At 44.5% G+C, this 25,033-nt stretch overlaps 1 protein-coding gene across 1 annotated transcript in view; it reads right to left on the bottom strand.

Moving 5' to 3' along the window:
- The window catches only part of LOC129710992 (cadherin-6-like), a 205,733-nt gene that overhangs the window by 70,640 nt on the left and 110,060 nt on the right, over positions 1-25,033 (bottom strand). Inside the window, exons 4-8 of the mRNA XM_055658329.1 lie at positions 21,049-21,168; positions 11,369-11,536; positions 10,453-10,640; positions 10,164-10,358; positions 9,904-9,977 (exon numbers count right to left, since the gene is read on the bottom strand). Of these exons, the coding sequence (XP_055514304.1) occupies positions 9,904-9,977; positions 10,164-10,358; positions 10,453-10,640; positions 11,369-11,536; positions 21,049-21,168 (745 nt within the window). The remainder of the gene's footprint in view (positions 1-9,903; positions 9,978-10,163; positions 10,359-10,452; positions 10,641-11,368; positions 11,537-21,048; positions 21,169-25,033) is intronic.

The following is a 25,033-nucleotide window of genomic DNA, read 5'->3' as shown; positions in this document are numbered from 1 at the left end:
CCCACTACCACTGCACCTACGACTACAGGATTATCGCTTTTCTCCATGACGACCAATTTTTGGTCGCAGAAAATTTTTCAACATGTTGAAAAATTTGCTGTGACCATACTGCGGCCGAGACTAGTTCCCAGAATGCGGGAACTCCTTGCAACCCATGTAGGAGACTCACCAGAGACCACCATCGAACATGTGGCGACTATGTGGTGATCATGAGGCGAGCGCAGAGTCTCCTGCATTCGCCTAAAAAGTCGCCTAAGTGGGACAGGCCCTTAAGTCAGACACAAAATGCGCGACTCAGCGCGACAGGCAGCATCCCTGGATAGAAGGAAAGGGTGACATTTCATGTCAAGATGGGTCTCGACCCGAACATCACCCATTCCTTCCATCCAGAGATGCTGGCTGTCCTGCTGAGTTATTCCAGTATTTTGTGCCTATCTTCGGTGTAAACCAGCATCTGCAGTTCCTTCCTACACACTTGTACTCTTAAGTCAATGGACGATAAGTGCAGGAGTAGGCCATTTGCTCCCCAAGCCAGCACTGCCATTCAATGTGGCCATGGCTGATCATCCACAATCAGAATCCCGTTCCTGCCTTCTCCCCATGTCCCTTGACTCCACTATCTTTAAGAGCTCTGTCTAGCTCTCTCTTGAAAGCATCCAGAAAATCAGCCTCTGCCGCCCTCTGAGTCCCTCTGTTCTAAGCACTCGTTAGGGGCCTGTCATGCACTGTGAAAGTCCTACTCTGTTTTGACTTCCCAAAATGCAACACCTTGCACTTATCTGAGTTGATCATCATTAGTCATTCCTCGGCCCAATTACCTAGCTGATGCGGATCCTGCTGTCATTTTTGATAACTATCTACGATATCTCCTATTTAGTTTCATCTGCAAACATATTAAACTTTTGTACATTTTCATCCAAATTGTTTAAATAAAAGATGAACAATAATGAGCACAACGTTGACCCCTATGGCACACCATTAATCACAGGTCTCCAGTCCGAAAAACAACCTTCTCCCACCACCTTCTGCTTCCAACCATCAAGCCGATTCTGAATGAAGGTGTTAGTTTGGAAAAGGGGATATTCAAGTGAAACTGGAGGTTCATATTCTGCATTTGGAATCCCCATATCCTATCTATTTCTTGAAACATTGGGTAAAATGCAACTCCTTCCAGCAATCCCATAAAACTTGACCTGCCAGCTAAAATTGTGATGAAGGCTGATTTGCTTAACTAATGAGACCACCTCAAAGGGAATGTTTATCTTCGTGGGATCAGCACTTTTGTTCATACAGTAGTATGGGATGTGTTTGATGTCCCAGTCTGTGCTGTGAAGTGTCGGCACAAGCAGATTAGTGGACCACAGAATACAGACATCAAATTATTCTGAATATTGAGCAATTAAAACATGATGTTTTCAGAAGGATTTTATTAACATGGTACTGAAAACAAATAGATGGTGTGGAAATTGATTTTAAAATGCATAACCTTTATAGAGAACGCCTTAGGTTACAAACAGACTTTGACCTCACGTCTACTAATAAAGCTAAGCTACGACTGCTTAAATCTAGGCAACACTTTATTGAATCTGGGGATAAAGCTGGGAAGCTTTTGGCCCATCAGGCCAGAACCGAGGCGACTTCACGGCTAATTCCAGCCATTAGATCCAGCTTAGGGGAGATTCATCCCGATCCTCTTAGAATTAATGAAGCATTTGCTAAATTCTACGCTGAACTATACGCTTCCGATTGTCCTCGCACTGCAGGTGACATGCTCAGTAGTATGACGTTTCCCCGAAATGACGATGAAGCCACGAGAGACTTGGGTGGTCCCATAACTGTTGCTGAGGTCCAAGCAGCCATCACATCGCTGCAAAGCGGAAAGTCACCTGGCCCTGACGGCTTCACTGTAGAATATTACAAAGCTTTCTCTGCTCTCCTCGTACCAGTCCTGAGAGATATGTACAATGAGACGTTTTTACATCGTCGCCTACCGCCCACCTTGTCGTGGGCTACTATCTCCCTAATTCTTAAAAAGGAGAAAGATCCCCCGCTTTGTAGTAGCTATAGACCAAATTCACTCCTGAATGTGGACCTCAAAATCCTCTCTAAAGCCCTTGCACTCCGTCTTACTGAGTTGGATGATCAGCCATGATCATATTGAATGGCGGTGCAGGATTGAAGGGCCGAATGGCCTGCTCCTGCACCTAATTTCTATGTCTATGTTTCTATGTCTTCAACGAGTGATGTCCTCTATTATGTCGTTAGATCAAACTGGGTTCATACCAGGCCGACAGTCTTCCCACAATACTAGGGTCTCCTTAACATCATCCATTCACCGAGTAGTGAGACCCCGGAGATAGTTGTCTCCCTCGATGCCGAAAAAGCTTTCGACAGGGTCGAGTGGAAGTACCTATATGAGGTTACACAGAAAAGCTGGAGAAACTCAGTGGGTGCAGCAGCATCTATGGAGCGAAGGAAATAGGCAACGTTTCGGGCCGAAACCCTTCTTCAGACTGATCGGGGGTGGGGGTGGGTGGGGACAAGAAAGGGAAAAGGAGGAGTAGCCAGAAGGCTGGAGGATGGGAGGAGACAGCAGGGGGGCTGAGGAAGGGGAGGAGACAGCAAGGACTAACAAAATTGGGAGAATTCGATGTTCATGCCCCCGGGGTCAGACTCCCCAAACGGAATATGAGGTGCTGTTCCTCCAATTTCCGGTGCTGCTCGCTGTGGCCATGGAGGAGACCCAGGACAGAGAGGTCGGAGGCGGAGTGGGAGGGGGAGTTGAAGTGCTCAGCCACCGGGAGGTCAGCTTGGTTATTGCGGACCGAGCGGAGGTGTTCGGCGAAACGATCGCCCAACCTCCGCTTGGTCTCACCGATATAGATCTGCTGACATCTAGAGCAGCGGACGCAATAGATGAGGTTGGAAGAGATGCAGGTAAACCTCTGTCGCACCTGGAACGATTGCTTGGGTCCTTGAACGGAGTCGAGGGGGGAGGTAAAGGGACAAGTGTTGCATCTCTTGCGGTTGCAAGGGAAAGTGCCCGGGGAGGGGGTGGACCGAGAGGAAAGGGAAGAATTGACAAGGGAGTTATGGAGGGAGCGGTCTTTGCGGAAGGCAGATATGGGGGGAGATGGGAAGATGTGGCGAGTAGTGGGGTCACGTTGGAGGTGGCGAAACTGACGGAGGATTATTTTTTGTATGTGACGGCTGGTGGGGTGAAAGGTGAAACACTACCTATATGAGGTGATGGACAGGTTTGGCCTCGGTAATAGTTTCATTCATTGAGTCAGTCTATTATACTCGTCACCGGTGGCCTCAGTACAAACAAACGACACACTGTTGCCCCACTTCCCCCATCAGACAGGTACCAGACAGGGTTGCCCGTTATCACCACTTCTGTTTGCTGTCGCGATAGCCCTTTGCGGTCTGGTTACGCTCAGAGAAGGGCTTTACAGGTATTACATGGTTCGACACAACTCATAAAGTCTCATTGTATGCGGATGACCTGCTCCTGTACATCTCGAATCCAGTCAGCTCTCTCCCTGTGATTATGAATATTTTAGAACAGTTTGGTGCGTATTCTGGTTATAAACTTAACTACTGGTCGTCCTACCCAAATTCCTGTATCTTTTTCAGCATGTCCCTATACTTATCACTAAATCTTTTTTTGATAAATTAGAAAGGACAATATCTAAATTTTTATGGGGTAGCAAATCGGCTAGAATCCGAAAGGCAATACTACAGTCTCCTAAGAGTGACGGCGGTTTGGCACATCCTGACTTTAGGCGATACTATTGGGCAGCTAACTTGCAAAAACTCCTGTATTGGATGAATGATGATTGCGACCACCTACCAGCCTGGGTACACATGGAAAAGGCGAGTTCACGTCTCCCGTTGCGGTCTGTCCTATGCTCCCAACTCCCCCTTCCTATAACATATGTGTGTGCAGGCCCAATTGCGTCCCTCTCGCTCAAGATATGGAGTCAACTCAGGAAAAACTTCGGTTTACAAGGCCCTTCCATCTTGACCCCACTGCTTAAAAATCACATCTTTAAACCTTCAAGTACAGACCACGCATTCAAAACCTGGCACAGCAACAGTATCAGTAGTATCAAAAACCTATACAAGGATGGCATCTTTTCGTCCTTTGCGGAGCTCTCGTCCAATATAGCCTCCCAAACTCCCACCTTTTTTCCAGATTAGGAAGAAGACATTCCCCCATTTCCCAAATCGTCCCCCTGAAACACTGACTGATACCATCTTAACTCTAGATCCCAACCGGAAGAAATGCATCTCTGTTTTGTATAACTTGTTAGGGTCGGTTATATTGAAACCTCATACCTCATTAAAAGCTGCGTGGGAGGGTGAGCTGAATACGAAACTAACAGACCAGCAATGGGACTCTGCCTTGGATTTGATCCATTCTTCCTCCATATGTGCCCGTCATGGCCTAATCCAATGCAAAGTCCTTCACAAAGTCCACTACACAAACGCAAGATTATCTAGAATTTACCCCGCTGTTAGGGACACCTGCAACAGATGTAATCAATCTCCTGCCAATCATAGCCATATGTTCTGTTCTTTCCCCAAGCTAGCAGCCTTTTGGAGGAGTGCTTTCGACTTGATAAGCAGAGCCTACGGCCAGACTATTCCTCCAAACCCATTGTTAGCCATTTTCGGTACCCCTTCCCAACATCAACCTCTCTGTTGCGATGAAACGGGTCCTAGCTTTTACAACCTTGTTAGCCCGGAGACTGATCTTGCTTAACTGGAGGCTCACCTGTCCCCCGACACACGCCCGCTGGATCAAGGAGGTGCTTTACAATTTAAAGCTTGAAAAACTTAGGTTTTCTCTCAAAGGTTCTACCAAGACATTCCTAGATACATGGGACCCTTTCTTGGAACGTGTTAACTCTCTACTTGTCCCCGGACTCAGAAGAGGACTGAGTGCTCTCCACCATTGTTCTGCTCTACTGTACCTGCTCTCCACTTAACCCCCCCACCCCCACACTTATTTATTTAATTACTTACTTATTAACTGTTATTAGTGACCCTTTTTAAAAGAAACATTTTTTTAGTACTTTTTGTTTTGTTTATCTTACCATATTTGTGTGGATGTGTACATATGTGAGTGTTGTTTGTCCCCGTTTGGTTCCGACCTGATTCGGGTGGGTTGAAGGTGGGTAAGGGTAAGGGCTTTGAGGGTCGCTTACATACTGTTGCACAATTATGCCTTGAGTGTCACTGTCTGTTATCATTGTATGTATGCAAATTGCTGTGAAATTCAAATAAAAAGATTAAAATGCATAATTTAATCTGGAAGAATTTCTATTGTACTTTCAGATTTCAGATGAGTCAATTATGGTTCAATTTGGAAATCTGAATTACACCACATTTCAAGTTTATGAAATTTCATAGCCTAAAGATCTACAAAAATCCAGTTATCCAAGTTATATGTGCCGGAATTATGTGCTACTATATTTTGAAACTAGGTTTAGCATTATCTTCCTAAATGGGTTAAGCTTTGTACTTTAAGAGGCTTTTGGATAGGCACATGGATATGCAGTGAATAGAAGGATATGGATCATGTTGATCATGCAGCCCGTTGAGATTAATTTCTCTTGGCTTCATGCTCGGCACAGACATTGTGGGCTGAAGGGTCTGTCCCAGTACTATACTGTTCTATGTTCTATAATCCATTCTGAAGATGTACTTAAATCGCAGTAACATATTTAGTTGACAGGAAGAAGTGGGGTGCTGCATTGAAGGCACCTTTGTCCACAGTCTGTCCGTTTTTTTTTTTCCTTCTTTTTTTTTTTTAGTTTGTCTAAATTGTTTGTTTTGGGGTTACTTTAGCTCTTCTATGTGGGGGAGGGGGGTAGGGTAAGGGGGAAACTGTTTCTTAGTCACTTCCTGGCGGGGATGCAACTATTTCTCCGAGTCGCGTCCTCGCCCCCCTCCCCCTCCTCGCGGCCTACCAGCTGGATCGGAGCGGCCTTTCCTACCGGAGACCGGGGACCGGACCAGAGCTACTACAGTGGCGGTGCGGTGCAGGATTCACCGTGGAGCGGGCGATACCTACCTGGATCGCCGTTTGGAGCTCCGGAGCGTTGGGCCTGCAGCATCGACATCATGGAGCTGTGGTTCAAGGAGCTCCCTACGTGGGCGGCGCTGACCGACATCGCGTAGTCCTGGGGTCTTTTGCCGAGGGCCGCCAGTGTTGAATCTCCGCCCGGCGCGGCCTGGGGACTTCGGGAGCTGCGGACTCCGGTGGGAAACGGCCGTTTTGGAGGTCCAAGCCGCTGAGGTTGGCCTGCAGTTCCGGCGTCGGAGAGCCAACATCTCGGCGAGCGGGCCTGAGCGGCGTGCTGCCCATAGCGGTGACTGCGGAGGGCTCCAGGGGCCCTGACCACGGGTGAACATCGAGGAGGAGAGTGACTTTGGTGCCTTCCCTCACAGTGGGAAACTATTGATTCTGCTGTGTGGGGATGTTTTATGTTTAAATCTATCGTGTGGTGTGTTCTTTATTTTAATGTATGGCTGTGTGGTGATCACATTTCACTGTGCCATCTGGCACATGTGACAAATACATATATCTAGTAACTTGTAGTCATGTAATTCCGCGTACATCTTGTCCTATCCACTATTACACTGCCACATTAGATTACAGTCTGGCAGAGTAAAGTTTACTATCTCTGGCCTTCCCTGGATTCATGTTTGTGAACCACAAAAAGCTGTCACTTCCATGGGCTAATGGGAGGGATTATTTCAGGGTGATACAGAAGACATTGGGCACTTACACAATTAAGTTCATAAACATCATGATGAAGAAAGTAGGACAGCACTGGAGCTAGTAGAGATGTTGCCTTAAAGAGCAAGCAAATTCGGATTAATCCTATATCATCATAGCACTGCTCCACCTAGGAGTAAATATAACCAGCAACTTGTCCTGGACCACTGAATTTGAAGAAATGGCCAAGAAAGCACACCAATGCCTCTACTTCCTTTGTAGACATAGGAAGTTCAGCATGTCCCCAACAACTCTCACCAACATCTACAGATGTGCCATTTTATTGGGGTTCACGATAGTACGGTTAGGGAACAGCTCACGATAGAACTGTTAAAACTATGTGTAATCGAAACTGGGATAATTCACAGCAGAGTGATACCATCCCTCAATGGGGTGAAAATAAAGTCATTTGTGATTAGCTTTCATGAAGCACAGCCGTTTCCTGGTACAGGTGCACAACCTTTTATCCGAAAGCCTTGGGACCAGACACTTCTCGGATTTCGGAATTTTTCTGATTTCCGAATGGAAGAATTTTAGCGTAGATTAGGTAGGTAGGTAGGTTAAGCGGCTTGAAAAGTCTGGAGCGGCTGCCTCCTCCCCGGAGACCGGGGAATCATTGTAAATCATTGCTTAAATGTTAGTCAGTTAGTTTGGAGGGATTTTATGTGGTGAGGGGGGGGGGAAGGGGGAAACTTTAATTCTTAGTCCCCTACCTGGTCGGAGAGGCGGGGAGCGGGCAATGCCTTACCGGGTCGCCGTGCAGTAAGCTCCGGAGCGCTGTGGCTGCCGACTCCCAACATCGCTGCGCCGGTTGTAGCTCCGACCCCGGCAACTCTACCCCTGGCTGTGCGGCACTCCAAATCCAGTGCCGCCAGCGGCCGGATGCCCGCAACCCCAGCTCCGCGATCTTGGGAGTCGGCGGCGTCGCAGCGCTGGGATACCAGCAGGGAGCTGGCAATGTGTTACCAGGTCACCATGCAGTAAGCTCCGGAGCGCTGTGGCCACCGACTCCCAACATCGCGGAGCTGGGGCTGCGGGCGTCCAGCCGCGGGCCGCGCTGGATTTGGAGCGCCGCACAGCCAGGGGTAGAGTTGCCGAGGTTGGAGCTACAACCGGCGTCGCCCGCGGCCGGACGCTCGCAGTCCCAGCTCCGCGATGTTGGGAGTCGGCGGCCACAGCGCTCCGTAGCTTACTGCACGGCGACCCGGTAAGGCATTGCCCGCTCCCCGCCTCTCCGACCAGGCTGGGGACTAAGAATTAAAGTTTCCCCCTTCACCCCCCCCCCCCCCCCCCCCCCCCCCCCCCCCCCCCCCCCCCCACATAAAAACCCTCCAAACTAACTGACTAACATTTAAGCAATGATTTACAGATGTTTAAGTGTCTCCCCGCTACAGTAGTACAGACCTGGGTTGACCGTGGGTCGTTTCGGGTCAAGTTTGGTCCGGTTTTTTCGGAGCTTTTCGGTTTCCTGAACTCCGGATTAAAGGTTGTGCACCTGTATTAGAAAAATGTGTCCCCATCACTGGTGCTAAATATGCAATTACGCAATGGCTGCGCTTTTTACCGAGCTTCCAAATTTTGACTCATTGAGCCAAGTCAATGTTGACTGCCTGCCAACAATTCTACTGGGAACCACAAGAGGTCAGGCATTCAAGGCTCAGCTTACTTTGAGCTCCTGTGCTGCTCAGGCAAAAGCCAAAGGCCCGGATGATCTAGAGGCCTGATGCCAACACAGTCATTCTCCTGCTCCGTTCCTGGAATTGGAACAGAGGTACTGATAAGCTGGCGAGGGAAGCTGGACTATTCTGCCCTCCCAGCTTTATGCCTGGTGTTTGGACTATAACTCTGTTTAAATAAATGGGGTCACTCATCCTGCAGGGAAGTAATTATAGGTTATGTGAATTATTTGCACATTTATAATTAAGTTTAATTTAGATTTGTTGAGTTTAGTTTATTGCCACATGCATTGAAGTACAGTAAAAAGCTTTTGTTCCATGCTAACCAGTCAGTGGGAAGACTATACACCATTACAATCGAATCATCCACAGTGTACAGATACATGATAAAGAGGTCAGGGGTTATAGGGAGACGGCAGGATAATGGGGTGAGGAGGGAGAGATAGATCAGCTATGATTAAATGGTGGAGTAGACTTGATGCGCTGAACTGCCTAATTCTGTTCCTATTACTTTTGATCTTATTGGAATAATATTTAGTGTAAGATAAAGTCTTGTAAAGTCTTTAAAGATTAAAGATAGTGTGAGGGTCACCAATGAGGTAGATACTAGCTCAAGACTGCTCCCTAAGTGTATTTTCCCAAATTTTCAATTTTTAAAGCTTTTTTTAAATTCTGTGAATTCATTTGAATGTCATTATAAGAATGTTCTAGAAGGTACACCTGTAGGAAGGGTTTAGAGGGATATGGGCCAACTGCGGACAGATTGGACCAGTTTAGATGGAACATGTTGGTCAACATGAACGAGTCGGGCCAAAGGACCTGTTCTGTTCAAAGGAAGAAGGGTTTCAGCCCGAAACGTTGGCTATTTCCTTCGCTCCATAGATGCTGCTGCACCCGCTGAGTTTCTCCAGCTTTTTTGTGTACCACCAATAGTTTTAGGATGTCCCTGGCCATCGCAGTTCAAAAGCCTTTGTCAACAAAAAGCTGTGATCAACTCAGAGCCTGCTCCTCCTTAGGGGTTGCCTCTTAGCTAGTTCACATTCCCAAAAGACAAGTGCAGTTAAGGGCAGCAGGCTGGGTCTAGCATGACCCTGCTCATTCAATGGAACAGTGTTAGAAACAGAGCACAATATGCTGCCATTATGCACTAGCGCTACTAAAAGAGGATGATTTTATGGGAGAATTATATGTTTTAAAAAGTGCTTTGAACATACATTTATGTAGATTAATGGCTAGAATCCAGAGACACTACTTATAATCACAAGAAAGAGGTTACAATGCAAAAAAAAAGAAATTCATAACTTTCTGCAGAATCAGAATAAGTAAGGCACTTGCAGTAATATCAGTGCTAACAAGTTAGACACAGGAGTTGGCAAATGTGATAATATACTATAGTATCGACTGCATGCACTCTAACAAGGCAATAAAACATACCTGACGAGGTTACGAGATGCATCAGGATCCTGGGCGGTTACTGTGCCAATGACGAGTTTCCCCCTGAAGCAATTCTCGAGCTACAGTGGTGGATACAAAATATTTGGCACAGTTATAGTCCTATGTATACTAATGCTACTGTAGTACCCAACAGTCCCTCATTACTATCTACACTGGGCATTAATTCTTTTGGAATGTTGGGCGCCTTTTATGTTTAAAAGTATATGTATCCAATATGCATCACTTGCATGTTAGATTACCACATCTGCGTCTTCATACACCTCCATCATGTAAAAGGGTCTGCTGAACACTGGTGGTTCATTCACATCCTCAACCGTAATTCTGACCGTGGCTGTGTCTTTGTACGGACCCAGGTAGAGGAATCGAGCATCAAGGTGACTGTTCTGTGCCTCTACCTTCAAGGTGTAGCTTTTCCTGCTCTCGTAGTCCAACATCTGAGTTCAGAAGAACAAAGCAGATTAATCTGGTGCAAAAACAAAATAAATGGTGAAATACTACGCAAGGTTAAGCTAATGAACATGTCTCCACCTTTCTCACACGAATAACACCATCTTGGGAAGCTTTGTCTGTGATGATGTCGAACATATTCATTCCATCACCATCAATGATACGATAATTCACTTCTGCATTCTCCCCGATATCTGCATCAAAAGCTTTAATTCTGCCAACAGCCGCACGTTCCTGGGAAGACTCTTGTACACTCATTTGGTAAATACCTGCAGAGATAAGAACGATGATAAGAAAATGCCTTTAACAGGTGCTAGCAGGCTTGGCTTCAATAAGTCTTTACTACATCTTTTACCATATAACCATATAACAATTACAGCACGGAAACAGGCCATCTCGGCCCTACAAGTCCGTGCCGAACAACTTTTTTCCCCTTAGTCCCACTTGCCTGCACTCATACCATAACCCTCCATTCTCTTCTCATCCATATGCCTATCCAATTTATTTTAAAATTATACCAATGAACCTGCCTCCACCACTTCCACTGGAAGCTCATTCCACACTGCTACCACTCTCTGAGTAAAGAAGTTTCCCCTCATATTCCCCCTAAACTTCTGTCCCTTTTACAAACAAGGGCTTAGCAGGAAATAGTTAACATGAGAAAACTGGATCCATTCAAATATGAATTGTATTGTATTCTATTGTAATTGATTTATTAGCCAAGTATGTAAAAACATACAAGGAATTTGATTTGCCATACAGTCATACCAAAAAAGCAACAAGACACACAACTACATAAACAGTAACATAAACATCCACCAATGCTATCTTCATATCTTCATATTATTTTATTTCAGATGTTTGAGCTCTTGAACAAACACTAAATCAGTTCATGCTTTAATTCATAAATGTTACTGTATGTGCATATGTATTTGTATGTGTGTATATTTAGACACACACACACATGTATGTATATATATCAGTAAATGGTGCTTACTTTGTAGAAATCTCGGAGGATTGTCGTTGACATCAGTTAGTGTGATGTTCACAGATGTTGTCCCTGATAATCCTCCCATCTGTCCTCCCATGTCCTTTGCCTGGATGATCACTTGATACTGTTCTTTTGCTTCTCTGTCCATGTTTGGTAAAGCTGTTCGAATAATACCTAGATAAGTCAACAGAGACAAAAACAAATCAGACAGACATCAGGATATTAATAAAGCAGCATGCATGGACCATATTCTGGTTCGGTCAATCATTGAAGTCTGCCAGCATCTCACTGGGAGGGAGAAACTACTTGTTAGAGTTATAGTTGTAAATATGCATGATAGTATAATAACGTACAAAAATAGGAGCAGGAATAGGGCACTTGAACCCTCAAATCTGCTCTGCCATTCAATAATCATGCTGGATCATGGAAGCCTTATCTCCTTGACAGTACAAAAATCTATCTACTCACTTTAAATACTCCACTGATCTATCCATGAAACCAAACCATATTGAGGGATGGATGTCAGGCTTGGCAATAACGGCCACCTTGGTTGATCCTGTTCAGGATATTGTGATTAATTTCAGCATTCCTTGGCCAGAAGGTGTCAAACAAAACCAGCTAAATAGCTTATTGCACGTTTATTTTTAATCTGTATTTAATAGAGTGCAGGCACGGACTGTTCTCCTTCTGTAGAGAGCAACATCGCGAATTACTCTGGTGAAAACACAGAAACATTATTATTTCTTTCTGCAATAGATGTGGCCTGTCCTACAGAATATTCCTGTTAACTTCATTCTGGTTTTCCGTTGTGCACTTATCTGAGACTTCCATGATATGCTGCAGTTTGCTTTCGGAAAATGACAGCCTGGAAATTTTCCCGGCAATCACACACATGAAAATATTGGCAAATTCTTCTTGATTTTTTCCAGTTAACTTCCCACTTGATGACTGCCTGTGCCATGAAACCAACAATTCTTTATCCCCATTGGCTACTCTTAAACAAGGATTTTGATTGTTTGGATGTGATGGAATCTGGAGCACAAAGCAAACTGCTGGAGGAACTCAACGGGCCAAACAGACTCCGTGGAACAAAAGGGATGCTTGGCTTATTTGGTAGTGACCCTCTTGTTGTGAAAATTAATTTGGTGAAAATCAATCTTCAAATGTTTCATTCCTCAACATCTCAAAAATATCTAAATTATGAAAATTGCTAGTTGCTTCGCAGTGGAACTTGCTTATGGCTGGCACTAGCCTAGTTTCTTATGATGTTATTTTTGTTCATTCACAGAGGGAAACCATGAATCAGTTCTTGTTAACACTTATATGCATTGTTTTATAATGTAATCACGAGGCTGTTGCAGGAAAACCAGTTTGTCCCATCATAAGCTGGCTTCCATAAGATTCTCAAATGGAACCTGCCCCTGGAGCTTGTTGTTGTTTCCGAAATGGTCACAATCCTTGTCTCCGGAATTCCAGTTTGACATTTATGAGTTATGCTGCTCACAAACTACAGAGAGCTGAAGTGAAGAGACATCTGTCAGTCTTCATACAAGAATTACAGGAAGAATTACAGGTGAAGCAAGACGTTAAAATGAAAACAAGTCTGCTTTTACTGTAGTAAAAAGGTAGAGAACAGGCCACTGTTGAGACCACAAACAGACTACTGCAGAGTATTCACCATTGTATTGATGGCAGTTCAGATAATATTGCTTTTGGGGTTATTGGTGTCTTAAGAGGTAAAATTGAGGACCATGTTCATGCCCATTGGAAGTTAGATGATGGAGATATGATCTAATTGAAGCATAAGATTCTGTGATAATGTGACAAGGATGTTTCCCCCTGTGGGGAATTTGAAGCTTGTGGACACAGTCAGAGTAAGTGGTCATCTATTTAATACAGAGGTGAGAAGGAATTTCTACTGTCAGAAGGAAATTTAATGTTGTAAATTGTCCACCCCAGAGAACTATGGAGACTAAATCTCTGTATATATTTAAGGATGATATGAACAGATGTTTGTTCCATGGGAGGAGGGACGAAGGATTATGGGAATGGGATTGAGCTGTGGCCTATTACAGATGAACATGGATCTTAATGAATGACAGAAGTAGTTTGAGCAGACAGAAGGCCTACTCCTGCCTTTATTTCTCATCTTCTATTTGTCGGGCTAGTATTACTCTGACACTAAACTAAAGGGAGCACGGTGGCACAACGGTAGAGTTGCTGTCTTACAGCACTTACAGCTACCCTGACTACAATCCCAACTACGGGTGCTGTCTGTGCGGAGTTTGTTCGTTCTCCCCGTGACCGCATGGGTTATCTCTAAAATCTTCAGTTATCTCCCACACTCCAAGACGTACAGGTTTGTAGGTTAATTGGTTTGGTATCAATGTAAAATCGTCCCCAGTCTGTGTAGGATAATGTTACTGTGCGGGGATTGCTGGTCGATGCTGACTCAGTGGGCCAAAGGACTCGTTTCCATACTGTATCTAAACTAAACTAAACAACATTGATCATATGTTTGTAGCATTTTCTAAATTGTATGGTTTGTTCATCACACAACATAACTCTTTTCTGCTTGTTTTTGAGCGTCAGCCAGTTCTGATTGCTAAATCAAGTGAAATGCCATCTTCAGCAAATGTTGTCCTCTGTGGTGGCTTTGATTTTCTTTTGCTGGATCTTGGATGAATCTAGGATCAAATTAAGTAATTGCTAATCGTGTGCCATTTCTACCAATTCCAATTTGAAACCATTAGATATTTTGGTTTCGATTAGGTTAATTGAAGCTCCTTACATGCCCTTCTGACCTCTTCATTCAACAAATTAACCTTTTCCCCATGCTGACCTCTGGTCTTTAGCTCCCGCCCCCCAGCTAATTTCAGATCAGAAGTGTCTACTCAGTTAGTTTTCTAAATGTTTGCTTCCAGCAAGAGGCTGAGCTTGCTATCTTACAGATGACCCTGGCTGCAGATGGTTGCTGCCAGTTTTTTACACCAATCTATCCTTTTGAAGGACTGCACGGATATTGCATAGGCACATTTTCTGCAGCGGTAATGAAATGAATAACAAGGGCGATTCTCACCATTAACTTTTGGAAATTGATGGTGACTGCGGACTTTTTGTGCATGAGTGTGTCTCCGTGATTCAGCCCTAATCCTCAAGCTCCACTGATGCAGCCTCCTCCACTACTATGGTGAGAAATCATTTGAATTTAAATCTAGATCTAGATCCACCCTAAATCTGAAATGGAGAAGTTGCATCGCAGAGAGCATGCATTGTTTCTGGGAAGCTTTCTTGGTTCTTAAGTGCCTAAGTTATAGGAGCAGAATTAGGCAATACAGTCCATCAAGTATACTCCACCATTCTATCATGGTTGATCTATCTTTCCCTCTCAATCCCATTCTCCTGCCTTCTCCCCATGCCCTCTGACACCCTTACTAATCAATCTCCACCTTAAAAATATCCACTGACTTGGCCTCCACCAACCCCTCTTGTAACTCTGACACCAGCACATCCAGATCCTTAAAATAGCAAACAGCATAAAATTAAAAATCTAAGAAATAAATATACAAAACAAAATCCACACTGCTAAAGTAAACAAAGGCCCCTCTTTATTGTGCATGATGTAGCATTTACTGAAATAGACTTATGGAAGATTTCAAGCCCAATTTGTGTTCACTGTGTTTACAGTCCACCTGTGGCATATATAACAACAGCCTTTGTGAAAAAGCAGCAGGATAGTAAATTGTTGAATCGGGGAATGTAATTAGAATTGCTTGTCGTGTAAATAATTTGGAGGCAATTTTGACCATTTTCCCTGTAAAACAAATGGATTTCAGTTTTAGGCAAATATATTTATCTGAAATTTGGTCCCATCTTGCCTTTAAGCTCTCAGCTTGGTTGAAAGAGTGAACAAACCAACCAACCAACCAACTGGCAAAAGATGAAGTGGTGATTTAATCATTATAATGGGGCTGCGAGATATCGATTTAATCAATCACAATAATAATTTATTAGCCAAGAATGTTTTGCAAAACATACCAGGAATTTTATTTGCCAAATCAGTCATACAAATAAAAAGCAACACAAAATACATTTTAACATAAACATCCACCACAGTGACTCCTCCACATTCCTCACTGTGACGGAAGGTGAAAAAAAGTTAAATCTCTTCCCTTCTTTGCTCTCCCGCGGTCGGGTGCCTCGAGTCCCCCGTTGATGGGACGATCTTGATTCCCATAGCCGGCGGCATTTGGGCACTCCACATCGGGGCGATCAGCTCCTGCATTGGGGGTATGTCATCTCCCCTGCACCAGGCGATCAGACCAAGCGTCGGGGCTTGTCAAGCCTATGCATTGTTGGAGCTCCCGACTCGGCCTCTCCCGACTGCGAGCTCTCGGTGGTAAAGTCCGCAGGCCACGGTTGGAGCGATCCCAGGCAAGGGAACGGCTCCGATGTTAAGTCCACGCCCTGCGGTGGGGCTCAATGTCAGTCCGAGGAGGCCTCCAGCTCCATGATGTTAGGCTGCAGATTGACTGGGGGTGCGACCCAGAAAACAATTGCATCTCCGGCAAGGTAAGAGAAAAAACAGACAGTCTGTTGGCAGGGCTGCCAATCGTGCGGCGACTGCCAATCAGTGGAAAGCCAGGTTTCCTGTCAAACAATCAGTCATAGAGAGCACAAAGGGAGTTCTGGATACAGGTTAACATCCTTTCCACCCACTTTCCATTCAGCTGCCTCAACTATTCTGTGCATTAGGACATCCAGCCATCTTCCCAACCTTCAACCCTCCAAATCCTCCTCCCGACAAGACATTTCAAGCCGACTACTTGCCTCCAATTGGCTGCAATCCCTCCACGTTTCCATCGACTCCTCCCTCTTTCCACTCTGTCATAGAGTCAGAGATGGAATCAGTGTGGAAACAGGCCCTTCAGCCTAACTTTCCCACACTGGCCAACATGTCCCATCTACACTAGTCCCACCTGCGTGCATTTGGTCCATAACCCTTTAAACTTGTTCTATCCATGTACCTGCCTAATTGTTTGTTAAATATTGTGATAGACCCTGCCTCAACTATCTTCTCTAGCAGCTTGTTCCATACACCCACCATCCTTTGTGTGAAAAATGTACCCTTCAGATTCCTATTATACCCTTCCCGCTGTGTCCTCTGATTATCAATTCCCCCACTCTGGGCAAGAGACTCTGTGTCTATACGATCTATTCCTCTCATGATTTTATACACCTCTGTAATATGACTGCTCCACTCCCTGCCTGTGGCTTGGCATCAAGGGCCTACCTGCTTCCCCGTTAGCAAGCCTCTTAATCCAACTGGCCTTGTGCAGGAACAGATAGAGTTAATATTAATTAGACCCCTGCCTAATCTGGGGTTTAGATCTGCCTCATGGGGAAAGTGAAGGCTCCTTCTCTTGTAAAATTCACATAGAAATGCAAAGAACATCACCAGAATAATCAAGGAATTTTGCCCCCTTCTTTGTGAAGTAATCACAATGGCAGATTTAATAAAATATTTTGCTTAATCGGTTTTCTACAGACACATGATCACCTGATCACCTCATGGAACATACAAATAGGAAAATTATTTATTTCCATCCGTAATGATTTCTGACGTATTTTCCCTCCCTTACTTCTGTTATGCAATACAAATTCTCTGACCGGCTTTTGAAATGCACATATTTTAAAAAAGCATAACGATTATCAGAGTTTAGAATATTTCTCATCATTTTTAATGAAGCTACCATCAAATTTCCAGATCCCAGCTTACATTAGTAATTCTAATGGGGCATTCTGAGTAAGAACAGCTGTCATATTTAATTTGTTCTCAATTTTATGATTGAATGATTCCTTCAGTACGTACACTTTTGTGCATCTACTTGGCAGCTTTGCTACATGATTGAAACATGGAGTAACACCATAACTGCGCTGTCAGTAAAGTATTCTGCTCAACTATCCAGTAATGGCTGATGCATGGAGGAAGGCAGATTAGACCAGTTTATGCTGGGACGACAAATATATAATCAATTGATGCAGATGGTTGGACATCATTTGGGGAAGAATATTGTGTCTCCCTACCTCTGTAATCCAGCCATACAAGTTCCTGCTGAGATCTTAGAGCTACTTCAATTCTGGCCTCTTGCATACCAACAGTTTAAATCAATGTACAATTACAGTGCTGCTTATACAGGTAGGTGGTTTGGGTAGGTTCTAGAATTCCGTCCCTGATTTTCTTTCTTTCTCTAGCTTTCTCATCTCCCTTATGAAGCTTATTAGCTCAGTTTAGTTTATTATCATGTGTACCAGGTACAGTGAAAAATTGTTGCCCTCTCAGGCCAGGTTTGTGGTCACCCCCTTGATAAACTCTCATGGTTTGTCATCAGCCTTTGATAATACTGTCGTGAACTGGATTGGGATGTTTCACTGCATTGAAGTGGATTTTGTAAAGATAAGTCATGATGGCTATAGTGCTTGAAAAATGTTATGTGCAATGCAGTTTGTACTGACTTAAAGTGCTGTAGATTGCAAAGTGGTTTATGCTGTTACAATTAATATCTGGGCCACAATTAGAGTATTGTGTTCAGTTTTGGTCACCGTGTTATAGGAAAGATGCTGTCAAGCTGGAAAGGGTGCAGAGAAGATTTACGAGGATGTTGCAAGGACTTGAGGGCCTGAGTTATAGGGAGTGGTTGAGCAGGCTAAGACTTTATTCCTTGGAGTGCAGGAGAATGCGGGGAGATCTTCATGTACAAACTCATGAGAGAAATAGATCTGGTAAACTCACAGTCTCTTGCCCAGAGTAGAGTAATCGAGAACAAGAGGACAAACTGTAGGTATAAGATAGGGAGGGGGGGGAAAGATTTAAGAGGAACCTGAGGGGAAATTTTTTTACACAAAGGGTGGCGGGTGTATGGAACTCGCCGCCAGAGGAGGCAGCAGAGGCAGGTACTATCGCAATGTTGAAAAAGTATTTGGACTGGTACTTGGATAGGCTAGGTTTAGAGGGATATGGGCTAATGCAGGACTAGTGTAGATGGGGCATGTTGGTCGGCATTGGCAAGTTGAGCCAAAGGGCCTGTTTCCATGCAATATAACTATGATTCTACCTTAATAAATATCAGCATAAGCAGGAGGGGCCAAATGGCCTGCTTTTGGTTTTATTTCTTGTATTCTAACAGTCTAATGTGGTTTATTGGATTGATACTCTGGTCTTAAGCACAGTTAATCATGTGGCCAAGTTGCTGAATTATCATCTCTATATTTTAAAGTTTTTTTTTGGTAAATATTAATGAATCTTACAATGTTATCAGCACTCATATGGAAAATGCAGTTTTCAACATTCTGGAAAATGCTCATCACTCCATAACTTGCACTTGATAAAGCAGCTCATCTAAATACAACGCAAATGACCTTAAGCAATCACATTATGGTTCTGTAAATGTACAATTTTCTCTGCCCATTTTAGACTAATCCAATGTATTTTGTGCATAAAATCCTATTAGCATTGGAATAGCTGAAGTTGTGGAATTAATGAAAGATTAGAATAGCAAAGAGAGGCATTCCAGATTTGTGCTACAGCGCTTCATATATATTTTATCCTCAGGCATGTAACAATCTTAATAGTTGAAAGATGATGCTGGTCACAAAGAACACCAACCCCTTGTGAGCTCTGACATTTCAATATGTAGGGCACGCAAAGTAAAAGGTGACATTGAAGGTGATATATCCACTAGGAAGGCAGGGACATATGTGCAGAAGCCATTTGTCATTCACATGGCTCATATATCTATCTTAAATTCACAACAGATACTTTAATCATCAAGATAGCCAGTCCTTTTTTCCAGAAACCAGCTTTTCTATCGCAATTGCAACACTATGCCTCTTAGAGACATAGAGTGATACAATGTGGAAACAGGCCCTTCGGCCCAATTCACCCAACGATGTCCCAGCTACATTAGTCCTACTTGTCTACGCTTGGTCCATATCCCTCCAAACCTGTTCTATCCATGTACCTGTCTAACTGTTTCTTAAACAATGGGATAGTCCCAACCTCAACTACCTCCTCTGGCAACTTTTGTTCCATATACCCATCACCCTTTGTGTGAAAAGTCACCCCTCAGATTCCTATTAAATCTTTTCCCCTTCACCTCCTCTGGTCCTCGATTCCCCTACTCTGGGCAAAAGACTTTGTGCATCTACCCGATCTATTCCTCTCATGATTTTGTATACCTCTATAAGATCTCTCCTCATCCTTCTGTGCTCCATGGAATAGAGATCCAGCCTACTCAACCTCTCCCTATAGCTCACACCCTCTATTCCTGGCAACATCCTCATAAATCTTTTCTGAACCCTTTCAAGCTTGACAATATCTTTCCTATAACATCCTGCCCAGAACTGAACACAATATTATAAATGTGGTCTCACCAACGTCTTATACAACTGCAACATGACCTCCCAACTCCTATATTCAATACTCTGACTGATGAAGGCCAAAGTGCCAAATGGCTTTTTGATCACCTAATCTACCTACCACTTGACCTTCAATGAACTATGCACCTGTACTCCTAGATCCCTCTGGTCTACAACATCAGGGGCAGAAATCCCAGGGGGGCCAGGTGGGACATGTCCCCCCTGTTTTGAGAGGTGGGGGACGATTCCCCCCCCCCCCCATTTTTTGTAATCCGAGTTTAAAAACCCGGTGAAATCTCCGCTTTCCGCGAGACAGTGAGGGTGGGACTGCTGATCGAGGGCGCCGATTGGACGAGAGAAACGTCGGTCAGCAGGCAATGGGGGCGGGACATGATGATTCATTGTGATGATTGGAGGAGGGAGACGTGGTACAGACCTGCGCCTCATCCGCAGCCAGGATCGATCCCGGCTCTCCGGCACTGTCCGGCACTGTCCCGTCCCCACCCGAGTGCCCCCCCCACGCCCGGGGGTGGCCAGAGACGTCGGGAGTCAGATGGGAGGGGTGTCCCCAGGCCCACAGCCAGTGCAGAGAAGCAGCACAAAACCCAGCTCAACTCTGCCTGTCCCGCCAGGTTAACCTACAGCCCTGCCTGGACATGCGGGAAATATGGCCCAGGTTTACAGCCAGCGTGGAGAAGCAGCGCTGGTGTCCCGTCAGTCCAGGCAGGGCTGTAAGTTAACCTGACGAGACAGGCAGAGTTGAGCAGCATTTAGTGCTGGATTGAGCCTCCAAAGACTCGCGCACGTGTGTGTGAGTGTGCGCATGCGCGCGCGACCGTCAAGAAATTGTGTCCCCCAGACCCCTCCATATTTTGATAGCGATTTCCGTGCCTGTACCCTGAGGCCTACCATTTAGGCCCTGCCCTTGATCAACATCCCAAAATTCAACACTTCACACTTCTCTGTATTAAATTCCATCAACCATTCCTCCGCCCACCAGGCCACACAATCCTGATCCTGCTGCAATCGTGCACAATCATCTTCACTAAGGCACTCAAAATAATATTCTTTAAACTATATTACATGCCCAGGTTATAATTAGAACGCACTGGGTTTTGTGTTTGTAAGATTTTCTAGCATAACAACCAATGCACACTCTCCCATTACCAGCATAGAAACAAAATATTTGGACCAATGTGTTTTGAAACCGCAGTTAAATTATTTAGAAGTGAATTCAAGAAACAAATTTATGAAGAAAAGTCTCTGACCTGTGTCTGACTCGACTGAAAAGTAGGGCTGGCCTTGTAAGATACTGTACACAACCCTGGCACTGTATCCATAGGTAGGATCATCAGCATCTGTAGCAATAACTTGAATTACAGATGCACCTGTAAGAAACCAAAACACATCATAATGCAGTTCAGTAATCTTATTCCAAAACATTTCATTGACATCAATCTAAACTATTTATTTATTTATTTTCAAATGCTTACTTTGTTTTTGAAAAATTACATAATTTAGTGGGCAGCATGGCCAATGCTAGAGATTATAGAATCGTTTTAGCTTTGCCCACCGTCCCTGATTTACGGAAGCTTGCAACAGTGACCTCCACACAGTGTTCATAGCTGCACCGCCACAAATATTTAACTCAGCCACAAGGAGGCATTGCAAGGCATGAGTCTGGTCAGTGAACATTGCATCCGCGAATACTTCATGCTGTTCGAAAATCAGAACTTTATTTTCCAAAGTTGTGAACCAATTTCTCTTGACCAAACTCTACTGGGTTGTAGCTACGACGGCAAAAGTAGACTTTGCTGCTTAGATTAAGAACAGGTTAGATGTTATGTGAACCCGAGTGCCACCCTGTATCTTCAGGGTTAACCATATAACCATATAACCATATAACAATTACAGCACGGAAACAGGCCATCTCGGCCCTACAAGTCCGTGCCGAACAATTATTTTCCTTTAGTCCCACCTGCCTGCACTCATACCATAACCCTCCATTCCCTTCTCATCGATATGCCTATCCAATTTATTTTTAAATTATACCAACGAACCTGCCTCCACCACTTCCACTGGAAGCTCATTCCACACCGCTACCACTCTCCGAGTAAAGAAGTTCCCCCTCATGTTACCCCTAAACTTCTGTCCCTTAATTCTGAAGTCATGTCCTCTTGTTTGAATCTTCCCCATTCTCAAAGGGAAAAGCTTGTCCACATCAACTCTGTCTATCCCTTTCATCATTTTAAAGACCTCTATCAAGTCCCCCCTTAACCTTCTGCGCTCCAGAGAATAAAGACCTAACTTATTCAACCTAACTTAGTTGTTGAAACCCAGGCAACATTCTAGTAAATCTCCTCTGTACTCTCTCTATTTTGTTGACGTCCTTCCTATAATTGGTCGACCAAAATTGTACACCATACTCCAGATTTGGTCTCACCAATGCCTTGTACAATTTTAACATGACATCCCAGCTTCTATACTCAATGCTCTGATTTATAAAGGCTAGCATACCAAAAGCTTTCTTTACCACCCTATATATATGAGATTCCACCTTCAATGAACTATGCACGGTTATTCCCAGATCCCTCTGTTCAACTGCATTCTTTAATTCCCTACCATTTACCATGTACGTCCTATTTTGATTTGTCCTGCCAAGGTGTAGCACCTCACATTTATCAGCATTAAACTCCATCTGCCATCTTTCAGCCCATTCTTCCAAATGGCCTAAATCACTCTGTAGACTTTGGAAATCCTCTTCATTATCCACAACACCCCCTATCTTGGTATCATCTGCATACTTACTAATCCAATTTACCACACTTTCGTCCAGATCATTGATGTACATGACAAACAACAAAGGACCCAACACAGATCCCTGAGGCACCCCACTAGTCACCTGCCTCCAACCCGACAAACAGCCATCCACCATTACCCTCTGGCTTCTCCCATTCAGCCACTGTCAAATCCATCTTGCTACTCCTACATTTATACCCAACAGTTGAACCTTCTTAACCAACCTTCCATATCTTCTATAGAGAGATGTAGACAATGTTAGCACGGTCCTCTCACCAAACCCAGTGGATGCATAAAGGGCATGTCCCACTTGGGCGTCATTTTCGGCGACAGCCTGGAAAGAGGCTGTCGTTTCGTGGTCGGGGCGTGACACGTGGTGACGCATATAGTGATGCGTGGTGACACGCAGGTGATGCGCGGTGAGACGTAGGTGATGCGTGGTGTCTCCCTGTTGTCCCAGGATTTTGGAATGTTCAAAATCCTGGGGCGACATTTGGGCGTCTCATCATGTCGTGCGCCCTGTCACACGGTGATGTATGCTGTCCGGTGGGTGATGCCCGGTTAGCGTTAGGGTTAGGGTTGGGGATTTAACATTAATATATTAAAATTAATGCAATAAAATCAATTGTGCAAATGAAAAGATGTCTGAGTTGTTCAGTTTTATTTATAGTTGTATTGTCCGCTTCCAGATCCAATCACCGTCTCTATAACTTTTCACAGGGATGGATTCAGTGAGTGTAGACTGAACTCCCCTCTCCCCTCCACCCCCATCAAACCCCCATCCCTCCTTCTCCACCCCCCACTACCCTTCTCCCCTACCCTCTCCCCCCTTCTTCCCCCCCTTTTCTCCCTTCACACTTCTCCACTCTTCTCCCCATTCTCTACTCCCCCCCCTTCCCCACACATCCCCTTCTCCCCCTCTCCCTTCTTTCTCCGATTCTCCAACCCCACTCTCCCTGACGCCCCCCATTGTGGACCCAGACTGTGACAGCTAGATTCCACTAATATATTACTGCACTAAGGCCACATCATCTGTTTTAGTAACATTGACTATGGGATAAATGCAGACTTTGGGAAGGGCTAGGGTTAGAATTAGGGTTAGAATTAGGGTTAGGGTTAGGGTTAGGGTTAGGGTTAGAGTTAGGGTTAGGGTTAGGGTTAGGGTTAGGGTTTGGGTTTCCTTCCGCACTCCAAACATGCACAGATTTGTATAAATTGTTCCTGCCGTGTGTGGGATAGTGTGTGGGGGATCACTGGTCGCTGGCTGGGTCCACAAATGGGGGGGCATCACGGAAAGTGTGTGGGGGGGGGGGTTGGGGAATGGGAGGGGGAAGAAGGGGGTAAGAGGGGGGTGGAGGGGAGAGAGGAGTTCAGTCTACACTCACTGAATCCATCCCTGTGAAAAGTTATAGAGACGTTGATTAGATATGGAAGCGGACCAATACATCTATAAACAAACTGTACGATTCAGACATCTTTTCATTTGCACAATTGATTTTATTGTATTCATTTCATTATATTAATGTTTAAAATCCATGCAGTGAAGGAAGAATATTTTACAGCCCATCTGTATTCAATAACTATAACCCTATTCTTGACAGCATACGTCAGCGTGTATGTCGTGCAACTTGACCATTTTACGGGCGTCAGTCACTGACGCTCAGCAGTCACCGAAAAAATCGCAAAATTGGACAGGCCCTTAACAACAGCAAATGATGGAGCTGTCTTTAGGGCTCTGTGGAATTATACTGTGCTACCACAAAATTTGAATTCTCACATAGGGAAGTGACAGATCTTTAGCAAAGAGACAAAGCGGGCACTTGGGAAATGATAGCTAGCTTTGCTTCTCATTGACTTCTTTGAGAAAGAAAATGAATCTGGGTGCAGATTCTGCGCTCAGATTCTAAATGAGCTATCTAGCTTCATGAAGAGAAATCAAACACGGCAGACACATTGAACAGCGGGAGCTCATGCGTAATGACAACAGCAAACTTATCAAGGCTTTTCAATCTGTGATCTGCTCCACTTGTAGAGAGGTTCTTTATCAACAGTGTACCATGCTCCAGCAATTGCTCTCAATTCAATTTGACTGAACCATCCTCGTTCACACGCTTGCTGTGATGATTCACGTCCCTCTCTGCATCTCAGGTCAGAGATTATGCATGTTCTGTTTGCCTTTCATTTGCCCAGAATGCGTATTGATAGCTCAATCTTTCCTTGGAATGGTTCCATTTCCATCTGACTGATCCACAGATGAATGTGGTTTGAGGTCCGTACGAAGTTTCAAAGTATTCACAGAGCTTGGAGGCAGAAAATGGTGTGGAAGATTGCAACCTTCACGTGGTCCGCCCTGTTTAGACTAATGCAATCAACTCGACGTGCACAAACGGAAGATCAAATAGAACAAGTTGTCCTACAACTTTAGACTGTGCACGCCACACGAAAGAAGAAGAG

This window comes from Leucoraja erinacea, chromosome 2, assembly GCF_028641065.1.
Source record: "Leucoraja erinacea ecotype New England chromosome 2, Leri_hhj_1, whole genome shotgun sequence".
Taxonomy (NCBI): domain Eukaryota; kingdom Metazoa; phylum Chordata; class Chondrichthyes; order Rajiformes; family Rajidae; genus Leucoraja; species Leucoraja erinaceus.
This window is presented reverse-complemented; position numbering and strand designations above follow the sequence as displayed.